Source organism: Hipposideros armiger, unplaced genomic scaffold, assembly GCF_001890085.2.
Source record: "Hipposideros armiger isolate ML-2016 unplaced genomic scaffold, ASM189008v1 scaffold_414, whole genome shotgun sequence".
Lineage (NCBI taxonomy): Eukaryota > Metazoa > Chordata > Mammalia > Chiroptera > Hipposideridae > Hipposideros > Hipposideros armiger.
In genome coordinates this window covers 276,181-292,130 of record NW_017731764.1, presented here as the reverse complement: position 1 = coordinate 292,130, position 15,950 = coordinate 276,181, and the positions used below count along the sequence as shown (strand labels likewise).

Sequence of the window (15,950 nt, the reverse complement as noted above, 5' to 3'; positions counted from 1 at the left end):
GGGAGAGCATAAATTGGAGGCAGGCAGGGGTAAGGGAGAGCTTTGTTTTCTCTTGATATTCTTCTGTGCTATTTAAAATTTATTTAAAGAAGCATGTTGAAACCTCATGGATTATCTTCTGGGAAAAAACAACAAAAGCACACCAAAACCCAACAGAATACTCATATAATCAAAATGTCTACTAGATTACTACAAAAATGTACTTACCTCTCATTAAAAAAAAGCAATTTACCCATTGAAAGAAAGAAATAGGAAAAATAATCAGCTAAGAAATACATGTACATTCAGTTTTGCAATGAATCAAATAATGAGATTGTTAGTTTAATTTACTATCTACAGAAAATTGAATATTGAAACCAGGAATTACAATTCAAATGTCTGACATGGCCAGGTAGGTAACATAAATAATGCAGACCTAGCCCAGTTATAAATACAAATTATCTGCCAAAATAGTTATCAATTTCTTACATGAATATATGCAATATTATAAGGTATATTTTAAATTTACATATTTTATGCATAAAATTTTCATCTGAAAATTTGATGGCCATGAACCAGTTAAAGAATCTTCAGGATTGGTGCTTTGGGGGCTTTTCTTATTTCATCAGTCAAGAAATAATGAGTCTTGATCTGATATTAAGGAAATGAAATAGAATTAGCTGAGGCCATTGTTAAAATGCAAATTCCTGGATACTACACCGGATTCAAAGGGAAAGGGCTGGGAATATATTGTTACCAAGTATCTTTGTTCTTTAACATTATCAGATGAGTTTAGGAAATATGGATTTACTGTAATACTTAGCATATTAATCTCATTTTTAAGAAGATTTTAATCAAATTTTAAAGAGAACTATTTTTCCTTTGATATTCAAAAGAATATCCTATGACTCATAGATTGCTTCAAAAAACTAACATTAATAAAATAGTGTGAGTTGTAAAAAACTAGACAAGGCTTCCAATATTACTGCTTTGTGGTAAATATTGAAAGTTACTGTTTTAGCCAATATATCTTATAACCCAAGTACACTTTTCTAATCTGTTTAAGATGTTGATTGATAAATTCACTATAGCGGTCATATTGTGTTTATGACTTGTCTAAAAATAAAGACTAGTTTTCTTTTATTCACTTATTCTAAATACTATTCTTTCCTAGCTCCACTTGCTCTAACTGTGTTTATATTAACTTACCTGAAAACTTGTTCATTTTGATTCTTAAAGTATTGTTTTTCTGTTTCATGGTATATTATCTAGATTTTAACATGGTAATATTTCATAAGTTATCTTTAGTAATGTATGTATTTTAAAATAGTTAAATATAATCAAAGTGAAGTAACTGAAAGAAATAAAGGTTATGTTAGGCAAGTATAATTTGTAAAGTTAAATATTTAAATTATTACCTAAATTTATAAATATTTGCAATTTTATTTCCCCCCCACACACCAAAAGATACTTGCTTCACAACACAGAATACAACCAGTTGTACTTCTTCAAGTTCTTCACTTTCTAATTACTTGTATGTCTTCATCTTGGGACAACTATTGCTGGGAGCAGGAGGAACTCCTCTCTATATCCTGGGAACAGCCTTTATTGATGATTCTGTGCCCACACATAAATCTTCTCTCTACATAGGTAAGTTTGCTCTGTAATATAAATGTCTCAATATCATTTCATCTCATTTCTTGTTTTATTTATAAGTAAAGCATACCATGTTTATTAAAAAGTTCGTTGCAATTTCATTGGTGTTTCCATGAGATAAATGCAGTATTACTTTTTTGTTTAATTACTTACTGACATATCATGTCCTTTAGTTGAATTCAGTTAAAGGTTATGTTGACATGCTCTGTTTCCTGTTCTGGGCATGCCAGCCTTCCAGAAAGTGCTATCCAACCAGTAGACTGTTTAGATTGCTTGAATTCCAGGCTAACTTACACAGAGTGTGGAGATTGAGCTGTACCATTCTGTGTGATTCTACATCCTACTCGACTAGAGTCAACAAAAGAAACCACAAGATAGTACCTAGAAACTCTATGGAACTTTCCATCTCAGACTAACCTTTTTGATATATGACTCGACTTTTTTTCTTCTGTGACCTCATTTTTGGTATCTAAGTTTCTCTTAAATTCCTTCCCTCATGTTCCTTGCAAAGCAGCGCTAACAAGACTACTGTATTAGTCCGTTCAGGCTGCTTTAACAGAACACCATAGATTTGATTGGCTTGTAAAAAACAGAAATTTATTTTTTACAGTCCTGTGAATCCAAGATCACAGTGCCCACAAGTTCAGAGTCTGGTGAGGGCTTAATTTGCAAAAATTAAAAAGTTATATATGGTACATTTTTAAATATCTGAGAGAAATAAGGTCAGTTTAATTCTGCTGCAAGTAAAGATGTGAGATTCACTAAGAGCACGTGTTTAAATTAATCACTTACTTTTAAGAAACAAACTAATGAGCAGATTTAGGTTTTTATCAGCTGTTGTAGTGAAAAATAAAGAATGCTTTCAGAGTATGTACAGCATGCAAAAGGCTTATCATTCCGCATTGTTTACTTTTTTAAGAATTCTGAACAATAATTATTATCACCATTCATAAAGGCTAATATAATAGTAGACATACTACCCTTGCTGCCAGTTAACATGATATAACTTTCCATGGATTTATAATTTTTGGATTTATTGCAATTATTATTAAAGTCTAACAACTTTTACATTAAATTATATATTTTATGCTCTTGGACTTTACAAGCAATACCATTCAAATGCTATTTTTTTGGTGAAAAATATGTGTATTTTTCATGTAATTTTAATAATTTTTATTTTTCTACAGTAAAATATTTATCTTTCTTCACTATTGTTAGACATGTACAGATGACCATTTTCCATGTCTTTGTTCTTTTTCTAGGAATTGGTTATGCTGTGTCAGTGTTAGGCCCTGCTGTTGGCTATTTGTTGGGAGGACAGCTGTTAACCATGTACATTGATGTTGGTTTGGGGCAAAGGCAAGGCAATATCTATTTTATTTTATTTAAATATATTTCACTTAAGTAATGTTTACATCACAGACAGAACATTTTCACAGTATGTCCTCAGTAGAGTGTGAGGGAATTTTCAGGAAACAAAATTGAATACATACAATTTTTATATAACATTTTGGCAGCCTTATGTCATGAATTAATGTCATACCATCTCTTAGTATAATGTACTTACTCATAAATAAGGATGATTAATAGTCGTCTGGTGAAATTTTTCAAAATATACATATATAGGACCCCATACATTGTTCAAAAGAAGAATTTAATGTAAATTAGTTATGCTTTGAGTAGATTTAGCTGGAGGGAGATAGCTTGAAGAGTCTCATGAGTCTATGATTTTCAGACTAAGTTCTGTAGTAGCTCTGAGAATGTGATAGAGATCACAATCGTGCGGTTTTAACAACTGCGACAATGAAGGATAGTAACAAGTAATGTTTATTTACCCCATACTGTGTTCTAGACAGCATAGGATTATTGTGTTACCTTATTTTACATGCCATTTTTATTTAATCTTCCTAGTAATTCTATAAGGTAGTTGATGCACACAGCTGGATAAGTGGCAAAGGCATAAATCAACGTAGATTTTTTTGACTGCAAAGCCCCCCTCTTAACCACTGAATTACCTTCTCCTTTTCTTGAATCGAGATGTTATTAACTTTTGGTAAAGCCATATTTTTCTCCTTCTTTCCACTGGGAATCCTAACTACGCAATGCTTGTGTAGTAACTACACAGTCATTGCATAACTGTGAGCAGTGAAGATATAATCAAGGGTATTTGATTTGTCCTTTGAGCTGTTAGTCATAGGTTAATCTTCTAGAGACTCTATGAAAAGATGTGCAGAGGAAGCCCTTGAAATAGATAGCTGGATTTTTAAGAGAGGACATTTTAATTTCAGTGGAGAATTACATAAGTTGTAGGGGTGGAGTGTTTTTTGGAAAGAGCATTTGATATAAAAATTTGAAAACCATTATAAAAAACAATAAATTACTTTAAGAAGAATTTTACATTTAAATGAATTGAAGGACAGCGTATGGGCTTTTATCATAGATCAATGATTTTCTGTGAGATGTATTTAATATAGTAAAGAAGAAACACTTAGTCAAAGTTAAAGAATGTTCAGAAATTCTATGTATGATTTAAAATATTCAGCATACTTATATTTACTCTTAAATATTTTAAACTTGCATTCCATATTTGCCATTTTGAAATACTTTGCAAACCATTATTCTTATAGCTCTCGTTTATGCCTGCTATCCATTGTTTGATTCATCACAATGGCTCCACTTAAAATTTGGGATATTATAATAATATTCCTCTATATATGCCCTTGAGTTGTAATTAACAAGATAGAGTTGACTTTGACCTTTTGTTTTCCTGTCATATAGCACTGATATCACTGAGGAGGACCCGCGATGGCTGGGGGCATGGTGGATCGGATTTATTCTGACTTGGCTCATTGCTTGGTCTTTGATAATACCTTTTTCCTGCTTTCCAAAACATTTACCAGGTAAACATCTTTTCTTTTGTTGGGTCCAGACAATCAATAAAGAGGCTGGATGTCAAATTAAGGTTCCGAAGATTTTATTAAGCTGAGCTCAGCGACTGTCTCTCTGACTAAGGAAAAATGGCCCCAAGACTCGGGGTGGTAAGGTTTTTATAAGATAGGGCTGTATGCAAAGTAAATTACAGAAGCTAAAAAGAATGTGTAGTTATTTTCGTTAAAACCGCATCCCGCTGTTGCAACAGTGTTGTTATGTCCAGGTGTCTTAACAGTATATTGTGACCGGGTTGAGTTGACCGCACAAACTGTTTCTTAGAAATATGTATGTAATTAATTTTAGAAACTAAGAACGGGGGTAGAGATACCAAGGGTAACTGTTGCAAGGCCTCTTGAAATGTTAAGATAGAGGCGGGGGAGGAAAGGGGAACTGAGGAATGTTTTTGGTTTTTTTTAAAGATTTTTATTGGGGAATTGGGGGGATGGGAACAGTGCTGGGGAATTGGGGGAAGGAGAACAGACAAGTTGCTGTCGTTTTGTTTCTTCAGTCTAGTTGTGGAGGACGTTGCTTCACTGGCCCAAGTTGGCACCATCATTGCGCTCTTCCCGGGTGAGGCAGATCAGTTGCCGGCTTCTGGACAGCCCCTTACGGGGGCTGCTGGCCACCTACGCTGGCTGCTGGCTACATACGGTAGCCCATGTCAACCCACTGCCACAGGGGCTGCAGCCTACACCGTAGCCGGCAACTCTCGGCAGCCCAGCTCCAGGTTGAGCTGTTGTTCAGCATCTTAGCTGTAGAGGGCAGTGTCACTGGCCCTCATATGTGGGATCCAAACCAGGGCCCTCTGGCATCCCAAGCCAGTTCTTAACCATCGCACCACTTGGCCGGCCCAGGAATGTTTTTCTTTAACCTTTTATTCCCCAGCAGAAGCAAAGCAGGTGTACAGAAGCAAAAAGAGCTGTTAGTTCCTGTGAAATGGTCTAAGCCAGTTGTGACAAAACTACTTCTGCAAAACATTCTTAATATTTCTGTTGCAACCCACTTCTTGTAAAGCTAGGTGTTTTACTGTCTTAACGGGAAGTTCTGCTTAGAGTCTAGCTGGAGTAGCCGAAGTATGATTTTTAAAAAGTGAATCTGTCCTGCCTAGGGTCCGAGCCGGGGTCCCTTCACTTTAAAACCAAGTTTTATTCCAATTCTAGGCCAAGTATTGCTTTCTGTATGATTGATGAGAATGCTAGAAAATTCATTGTTTTATAGAATCTCAGCCTATGGAAACTTTTGAATATCTGTCTTTATTTTAGGAAATATTGGGTAGCAATATTAATATTCATGGTTTTCCTTTATTTTCAATTAATTATCAATAAAAATGTATGTATTGATATCCTTACTATATACTTACTAAACTTCTTTCTTGTGTGTTATATGGAATCCTGCTTCATGTATATATGTAATATACAGTATATTTTATTTTATTTTTATTTTTATTTTTTTAATGAGGGGAATTGGGGGATAGGAACAGCGCTGGGGAATTGGGGGAAGGGGAACAGACAAGTTGCTGTCCTTTTGTTCTTCAGTCTAGTTGTGGAGGTCGTCGCTTCACTGGCCCAAGTTGGCACCATCATTGCGCTTTTCCCGGGTAAGGCAGATCAGTCGCTGGCTTCTGGACAGCCGCTCACGGTGGCTGCTGGCCACTCACACTGGCTGCTGGCTACTCACGGTAGCCCATGGCAACCCACTGCAGCAGGAGCTGCAGCCTACTCTGTTGCCGGCAACTCACCGCAGCCCAGCTCTAGGTTGAGCTGTTGTTCAGCATCTTAGTTGTAGAGGGCAGTGTCACTGGCCCTCATATGTGGGATCCGAACCGGGGCGCTCTGGAGTCCCAAGCCAGCTCTTAACCAACGTGCCACTTGGCCAGCCCTATACAGTATATTTTAAATTATTAGTTTGCATTCAGTTAATCACTCACTTCAAGAGCCAATCTGTCTTAAATCATTGATGTTAATTATTTGTTACTGAAAGTACAAGTATTTCCTTTTGAATTGTCACCAAAGTCATGCTGTAACACACTCATTTTTCATCATAGTCTAATACTAGACAGTCTGTCCAAAAAAGAAAAGATTAATGGAAAAGAATATCCATTTCTTTGTCTGTGAGATTTTGCTTCTGTATAATCATGTAGTTCAAAGAGATAGCTATAGAAGTATGTTTCTCTAGGCTCAAGGTATTTAGATGTTTCTATTATATGAAACAGAATAGATAACTAACTTTTAGAAATGGGCAAGAGAAAAGTTGGCAGAATAGAAGTATGTGGAACCATTCTTTCTACCCTGGGCCATCCACCTTATGATTCCATATATTGACTGTTTTCTCATATTTGTTCACAGTACTATTATTAAAAATCAAAAGGACCTGGTAATAGATGGTAAATATTATTTCATCTACAAACTGTATTAGAATTCAAGAGAATAAAGGAAAAAGGCCTCAAACATACTCTGTTTATAAAGGATGAAATAGAGAACCATCTGAAAGGAAGGAAAATATTTAAGAGATTTCAAATAAAGAGACTAAGTATGTGATTGGAACAAAATTGTCTCCATCTTAATTTTTAGACTGGTTGAAACTTTCTTAGTTAATGGCAATAACATTAGCTCTAGGACTGCCAGATTACAGACATAGATATTGGTACGATTTTGTTGACAAAGAGAGGAACTGGCTTCTTATGTTATAGAATTTATATACTTGTAAAAGTGTGTGTCAGTTGAAAAGTAAGCATTTTAAAAATTGAAGGATGAAATGATAAAGCAAGTACATTTATGATTTTTTTAGGTACAGCAAAAATTCAAGAAGGAAAAACTTCCCAGACTCATCAGAATAATAGTTCCTTACAGTACACAGATGAGAATTTTGGAAAAAGTTTTAAAGATTTTCCAGCAGCTCTAAAGGTAAAATAACACTGTTTATACCCCCCACATATATACGTAGATATATGTATAACATACATATATACAGACACATACAAGTATTTTCATAATGTACTCTTGTTTTTTTATTTAGTATTATTCGAGCTATTGTAAACAACTCTTAAGCTTTAATTTTATTGCACTTTGATGAAATGAAAACTATGTTAGAGTGGAATGGTTGAAAGAACATGAGTTATTGCAATATCAATATTCAAGTTTCCTCATTAGAACTATAGCCACTATTCCATGCCATTTCCCTTGTGTAATGGATTGATTAATTATCACTGAGTTGTAAATATATATTTGAGGATGCCCAACCAATATTGTTCCCTTGCAAAAGAAATGGTGGTTAGTAGTCACTTGCTTTGAATTTGAGATTAAAGAAACAAAAGTGTTATGTTCTATTCTATTGAACTCAGCAGAAAAGCATTCTGTCTATTTAGCATCATAAAAGTTTTGTACATGAAGGAGATTATAATTTTAGCTTTTCAAGATTTGAAACTTTTTACTTTTTGTTAAATTTTTTCCTCCTAAATGAGTCTTAAAATGTATTTACTCCATTTCATCTCACCTTTCAACTCTTCCTCCTCCTCTCCCATACAGGCACGTTTTTGTGTTTTGCTGAGATTGTTCATAATTCTTAATTCTAACTACTATTATTTTATTTCTCCTATTTACATGCTATTTATACTGTTATACTATTTCTGTTCTATTTCATATATTTCTATTTAATTTATTTTAAAAATTCTTCTTTATGTTAGTATCAGGAGTCATTACTCACCACTGCTTTTTTTATCCTTATGTTCTCATGCTTTGAGATTTCAGTTCTGATACAGATTTCTGTAGATTCAGCATTTTATCAATGGTTTTCCTCAGATAGGATACCACTGAAGTATCCTTGAATATCAGAATGATATTTCTGACTAGATGAATACTTTTGGATCATGCTCCTTTAATCCTAGTAGTCTGTGGATATTGTTTTGCTCTCTTCTAGTTAAATATGTTACACTTGAGAAGTTCCATGCTAATGTGATTCTTACTTATTTTTTCCATCTGCAAATTTGTAAATTTTTTTATTTAGCTTTGATATCAGGATATTTACTAGGTTATGCCTAAATATGTATCTTTTTTCATTAATTCTTGCTAGGAATCCATTATCTCTTTCAATCTGAAGACTTAAACATTTTGTACTATTATTATTTTTAAAAAATTATTGCATGTCTTTTTTGGGGTACTTATCCTTCTTTTGTCACTTTTGTTAACTCTATCTTAGATCACCTGGCTTTGACTTCTAAATCTCTCATCTTGCTCCTTTGTGACTTGGGTGTGTGTGTGGTTTGCTTGGTTTTACAAAGTTTTTTGACATTTAATATTCCAGAATTATACTTTGGTTTCCACTTTATGGCTAAGTGTATTGAAATAATGAATCTCTATACTCCCTCTGATAAATTCATAAGATTCTGGACGTCCCCCAATATAGACATCTATTTAAAATTGCTTAACTACGTCCCTCAAAGGTTCTTAACTACTGAGTTCCTTACTCATGGAACGTTTGATACCTAAAGACCATCCTCATCTGTGCTCATAGTCAAGTTCTTCATTTACTGGACATAGGCATTCAGGACACAGTAAAAAAAATCAAATAAGGGGTAGATTTATTGTATGGAGATTTATAGTAAGATTGGGGAAGGGAGGCTTTCCAAGTGGGTTTTTACCTCTTTTTCCTGGTGCCTTGCATATGACAAAGGCACAGCCACCCTACTGTTGAATCATCTGTCAGATAAATTTTCTCAATGTTGCATATAAAAAAATGATTAATAATCCATATTTGGAAAAACTGAAATTTTATGGATAATTATATGGTGTTTATTAAAAATTTGCCATTTCATCATGCTACCATTCTAATGATGCATTTTGCTGTATAATCAGAGTTATTCATTTGGTGAACTGTATTTTTTCTTTAGAATTTGATGAGGAATACTGTCTTTATGTGTTTAGTTGTATCAACTTCTTCAGAAGCCTTAGTTACTACTGGGTTTGCTACATTTTTACCTAAATTTATAGAAAATCAGTTTGGATTGTCATCCAGTTTTGCAGCTATCCTTGGAGGTAAAACATTTTCTTTGTTCTAACTTAATCTAATAATTAATAATTTTACAGTACAACACTAAATGTTTATTAGAATAGCATATAGTTATAGATCGCACACTCCTTGAAATGTAAACTTTATACTGATATAACATTCCTGATTTTCTGACATTAGACAATCTTTTACAAACTTATGCACAGGCTATATAGCTAAAGAGAATATATATATAAATCATAATGTTTAAAACATTTTTATTAATCTCAATATAACAAAGTCATTTATTTATATGTTTCTAAATCACAAGTGCTTTCATATGTTAAAACCAATGTGGTGCTTGTTTTTGATTTTTCAGTTGTTGGTATGAGTTAGTGGGTATATTTGTAAGTTTTCTCACTGTCTGTGTCTTCTTTCTCATTAGGGGCTGTTTTAATTCCTGGAGCTGCTTTTGGTCAGGTTTTAGGTGGTGTCCTTGTTTCGAAATTCAAAATGACATGTAAAAACACAATGAAGTTTGCTTGGCTCGCATCTTTAATTGCACTTATGCTGTGTTTTGTATTTGTTTATGCCAACTGTGAAAATGAGCCATTTGCTGGTGTGTCTGAAGCATATAATGGGTAAATATATTTCAATGCTTTTCGATATTAATACCAGAGTAATAAATTATGTGTATTTCCAATTATATGACAAAATGATAAGAGACTGGGTATTTTTTTTTTAAGGGTCAAACCAGTTATAGGTAGAAACATGTTTACAAGTCAGAAGGACAAGAAGCCATTTATTTCTCTACAGTTACATGAACTTCTAAAGCAAATAAAACAATGATTATTATCACCTAGGACAGCGGTTCTCAACCTTCCTAATGCCGCGACCCCTTAATACAGTTCCTCATGTTGTGGTGACCCCCAACCATAAAATTATTTTCGTTGCTACTCTATAACTGTAATTTTGCTACTGTTATGAATCGTAATGTAAATATCTTTTTGTTTTCCGATGGTCTTAGGCAACCCCTGTGAAAGGGTCGTTTGACCCCCAAAGGGGTCGCAACCCATAGGTTGAGAACCGCTGACCTAGGACTAGCTTCATTTTATTTCTCTTCTAGCCCATTCCAACCCAGGTACTATGAGGATTTCACCATAGGGAGTCATCTCCATTTTTAAAAATTTAAATCAATAGAAATATATAATGTGAAAGTCTCCCTAGGATGTGAATCACTCAGGGCAAGGATTCTGCTATATTAATCTTTGTATCCCTAAGCAAGTACCAACTTAACTGCTCTCTGAATAAATACCCAACTTTTAATAAGATGTTATTACTTAAACTAAAAACAAACAAAAAACAAACAAAAGATAATGTAGGAATATGTAGGGTTTTGTTTGTTGTTTGTTTGTTAGTTTTTTAAAGTTTATTGGAGTGACAATGGTTAGTAAAGTTACATGGGTTTCAAGTGTACAATTCTGTAATACATCATTTATATATCACATTGTGTGTTCACCACCCAGAGTCAGTTATCTTTCCATCACCATATACTTGATTCCTTTTACCCTCATCTACCATCTCCCTCCCCCCTCACCCTCTGGTAACCACTAAACTGTTGTCTAGTGTTTGTTTTAATTATAGAATAACTGTTTGGATTCAAATAAGAAATTAATTTTTAAAATTCTATTTATGATAAATATGTTTCTTATATAATATATTAATATATGTGTGTATAAACACACATTCAACATTTTTGAAATTTAGAACATGTTTAAAAATTAATATGTATATATTAAGACAATTTTATAAACTTGGCAACAATTGGCTATTTTTCTAATAAAAGTTTCCATTTTACCTTATGAAGTAAAACTTTATAAAGTATATAGACTAAGTGACCGACTCTTGATAATAAGGTAAATATGCTGTATTTCTTTGTTTCTATTGTAGTTTGCACCATGCTGTCTTAAACTTTCATGTCCACAGTAATCATTTATCAATAATATAAGAATTAGATGTTGGAAAATTTAATTTTAAAAATTATTGTGTAGAGACTATTTGTAGAGTTGCAGGGATGTTTTTTTTTTTCTTGTCCCCTTATTTCTGTATCATATTGTAAACTAGTTATTGGCAGAGACTATTTATGCGTGTTTTGTGAATATCAGGAGAATCGTTCTTAAAAAGACAGCAGCCTGTGGAATAGGTTAGAAACAGAAGAGACTCTAGGCAGAGTGAAGAATTTCTTAAAATTTACTCTTTGATCACCCTTTAAACTCCCCACTGATTTTTCCAGTTTGCTTTCTGTCTTTTAATCTATTCCTTTCATGAACTTCTGTTCTCCACCTTAAATATAATTTTCCAAAATAGCAATTATCTTCTAATAGTTAGATAAATCACTCATTTTCTGTTTTTAATTGTCAGTGTAAGAAAGTTAGTTTCATGGATGCAGAAGATTTTTATCCCTTCCTTCCTTTTTTCTCCTTCCTTTCTCCCAATCTCCCTCTCTCTCTCTGTCTCTCTCTCTCTCTCTCTCTCTCTCTGTCTCTCCCTCTCTCTCTCTCTCTGTCTCTCTGTCTCTCTGTCTCTCTCTCTCTCTCTCTCTCTCTCTCTCTCTCTCCCTCCCTCCCTCCTTCCCTCCCTCTCTTTCTCTCTCTTGCCCCTGCCCCCATCCCTATCCCTATCCCTGTCTCTATCTCTATCTCTATCTTTTTATTTCTTTTAGATATATTTCCATTGCTTTGAATCTAGCACATAATTGGAGTTCAACTATGTATTCATGAAATGAATAGACTCCCAAGACCTCTGTACACTTGTCGCTCTACATTCCTTATATGGTTGACCTTATCATTGTTTTTTTTGTTTGTTTGTTTGTTTTTAAGCTGAGCCATCCTGCCACCTGTTGGCAGCTCAGCAGCTGCTCACCTCGGGCTGGGCATTGAACTGCTGTTGCTCAGAGCTCACACTCTTGAGCCAGCTCTTAACCAACTGAACCACTCGACCGGCCCTGACCTTATCATTCTCATGGTTTCAGCTACATGTGTATGTAAATAGATGTTAAGCTATCTAGCTCCATGCCAGATTTCCTCACCAAATTCAAGACTCTTAATCTTAGTATATATAAAATCATACCCATCATCTCTTTCCCAAAACTAGTTCTTCTTCACCGAAATGCCAACTTGGGCACCAGGAGTCACTCTTGACTCTTCCATCCTGTTTCCATCTTCAATCAATCCAACACCAAATCTTACTTATTCTACATCCAAAGTATTTCTCAAATCTGTTTGCTTTAGTTAAATGTTCTATTTTACTTATCCTATATATTATCATAACTTATTGTCTGGGTTATTGTAACTGGTTCCCTTCCTTCAAATTCATACTCTGTATAACTCCTAGGATTATATTTCTTTAAAATGTGCTTTTGACAATATAATTTTCCAGTCTAAAAATACTTTGATTATCTTTTCAAAATAGGTTAAAGCCCGTTGTTTTTAACAAGGCCCATGTGGGCCTCCAACAAGCTGGTCCCTGACTCCTCTCTAACTATATTCCCTACATTCTCTGCTGCAGACAGCATTCACATTTCTCCACATAGGATGCTATTTCTCACCTTTATGCCTTGTACCAGCTTCTCTGAAGTACCCTTCATCTTCCTCATTTACCCAGTAAATTCTTACTCATCCTTGAAGACTCATCTCAGGCAGTCGTAGTTCCTTGAGACCCTCTTGGCTTCTTTTCAGTGTCATCCCCCAGTGCTTCTCAAATACACTGTGTAGATATCTATTGGGTTCTCAGAAAAGTCATGACACAATTTTGCAATGAAAAACATAGATATGTCATGACTTTTCCGACAACCCAATATAACCACACTCAGCATATTAGTGTATAATCATCTGTCCATCTCTACTCCTAGACTGTGAAATCTTTGAGGATAGTGAATACCTTCTTCAGCTTTGTTTTCCCAATACCTAGCACAGAGTCTAGCACTTGCTCAATATACGAGTATATTGGCTGAATGAATAAATGAATAAGGGATTGGAAAAGTATCTTTGCTTAGGGTAACCCTTTATATTATCAAAAGTGTTGCCTCCTCTTAAGAGACAGCATAGAACAGCACTGAGCCTGGGAACTAGGAGTATTATATTTGGCAAAGAAAGTAAAGTAGTTAACTTAGTCTCTCTGGGACTCAGTTTTCCCATTGATAAAATGAATACGTTGAACATCATGTTTGTATTCATCTTCCCAGGTTTAAAATTTTACCTGTACCCCCAGGGAAATTTGGCAATGTATGGAGACATTTTGGTTGTCACAACCAAGGGGGTGCTACTGGCATGTAGTGGGCGGAGGCCAGGATGCTGCTAAACAGCCTACAGTCCACAAACCAGTCCCTCGCCCCCACCAAAAAGAGTTACCTGGTATCAACTGAGAAACTCTGTTTTATTTGCTTACTCTGATTATTTTTCTTATCACTGACAAACACTGTATTATATAACTATTATTTCTACTGCCTCTCTCTTCCACAAGAAGTTATGCTCTATGTGAAAAGGCAGACTTTGTTTTTTCATTCAATAATTAAATATATGTCGAGTGAGTGAATAAATGACTAAATGACAAGATGTAACAATGCTTCTGAACTGTTTATCAAAACTGATAACACAGATAATTTGCCCATCTTTCATTCCTTGTTGACAGGACAGGAGACCTGGGAAACTTGACGACTTCTTGTAATGCCAATTGTAACTGCATACGATCATATTATTATCCGGTCTGTGGAAGAGATGGAGTCCAATATTTTTCTCCCTGCTTTGCAGGTTGTAAAAGTTCTGCTTCAGAAATACGGCCAAAGGTAACTTGTGTGCTATTTTGCCTTCATGAGGCAATGTGTTTGTATATTTATGAATGACCTTCTTGATCCCTCCAGTGGAGTCATGGAGTGCCTATTTTTTTTTTCTTCCTGGCCCACCTCCTCCATTCAGAAGCCAGGCATAGAGTTTCAGTCAAGCAAGGTGAATAAGCTGTAGAGCAGCGGTTCTCAACCTGTGGGTCGCGACCCCTTTTGGGGTTGAATGACCCTTTCACAGGGGTCATCTAAGGCCATCGGAAAACAAAAAGATATTTACATTACGATTCATAACAGTAGCAAAATTACAGTGATAGAGTAGCAATGAAAATAATTTTATGGTTGGGGGTCACCACAACATGAGGAACTGTATTAAGGGGTCGTTGCATTAGGAAGGTTGAGAACCGCTGCTCTAGAGGTCTGTTGCACAGCGTTTTACCTATAGTCAACAACAAAAAAATTATGTATTGTGCACTTAAAATTTGTTAAGAGGGTAGATCTCATGTTGTGTTCTTATCTTAATTAAAAACAAAGAAAGAAAGAAACCCTGACCACTCCAACTGGAAAAGATTCTTCATTTATACCTCAGGTGCAATTATTGCTGAAACATCAATTTTGCAGTTACATACATTTTTGTAATATCACTGCTGTTATAGTAGTGAAATATTATTTACCTTCTTACATTGTTTTATTTTTTTTTCTTAACTATACTTTATACCCCTTAAAGTCAGGTAGCTTCTCCTATTCTTACTAAGTACAGTGTATATAATAGAGACATCATAAATATTTGTTGCCTTTCTTTTATGCACTATGGATGGATTCATTTAGAAATATCCAAATCATTAACTCATTCTCAAATACAAATTTCCTTTTAATTCTGGATTAGAATGCATATCAGTTAACTTAGAAATTATTTCTTTTAAAAAAGTTAGTTTAAGAGACTCCAATACAATTTTATTCTACTACACCTACAATCTAAAGATCTAAAGCGAAATTTAAGAGCCTTGGGATCAAATTGTCAATGTAAGATATTCCAAGCCTGTAGAAAAATTTTATGAGTTTATTTGAGCCAAACTGACCACATAGGCAGGGGAGAAAGATCTCAAATGCTCCAGAGATTAACAGTTTTGCAGATTGTTTTATGCATTTGATATTAAAGAAGAAACCTAAGGAAGATTGTGTGAAAGTTAACATGATTATGTCCCTTGAGGGTGGTTAATGCTTATTTCAAAGATGTGTTAACCTAGATGCATAGAAATACTGGACAAGGCTTGCTTTAGGTCTGTCACTAAAAAGTTGTATGCCTGGGGTATAACCTCACCCTGTGAGGTTACTTTCTATAGAACCCCCTTTTTTTTTGTCCACAAAATAATATTCATATCACTAATATTATATAATATGCTATGTTTTTCATTTTTAAGATTTTATTTGGGAATTGGGGGAGGGAACAAAGTTGGGGAATTGGAGAAGGGGAACAGACAAGTTGCTGTCCTTTTGTTCTTCAGTCTAGTTGTGGAGGACGTTGCTTCACTGGCCCATGTTGGTATTATCATTGAACTCTTCC

General features: G+C 34.6%; 1 protein-coding gene across 2 annotated transcripts in view; it reads left to right on the top strand.

The window, feature by feature from the left end:
• Positions 1 to 15,950, top strand: part of SLCO4C1 (solute carrier organic anion transporter family member 4C1) — a 52,767-nt gene that overhangs the window by 28,218 nt on the left and 8,599 nt on the right. Inside the window, exons 3-9 of one of the 2 annotated variants that reach the window (XM_019664011.1) lie at positions 1,552 to 1,629; positions 2,898 to 2,994; positions 4,414 to 4,535; positions 7,354 to 7,469; positions 9,452 to 9,596; positions 9,995 to 10,190; positions 14,239 to 14,392. In XM_019664011.1, the coding sequence (XP_019519556.1) occupies positions 1,552 to 1,629; positions 2,898 to 2,994; positions 4,414 to 4,535; positions 7,354 to 7,469; positions 9,452 to 9,596; positions 9,995 to 10,190; positions 14,239 to 14,392 (908 nt within the window). Of the gene's footprint in view, positions 1 to 1,446; positions 1,630 to 2,897; positions 2,995 to 4,413; positions 4,536 to 7,353; positions 7,470 to 9,451; positions 9,597 to 9,994; positions 10,191 to 14,238; positions 14,393 to 15,950 lie in introns of both variants that reach the window. The other variant, XM_019664010.1, reaches the window with a different exon arrangement.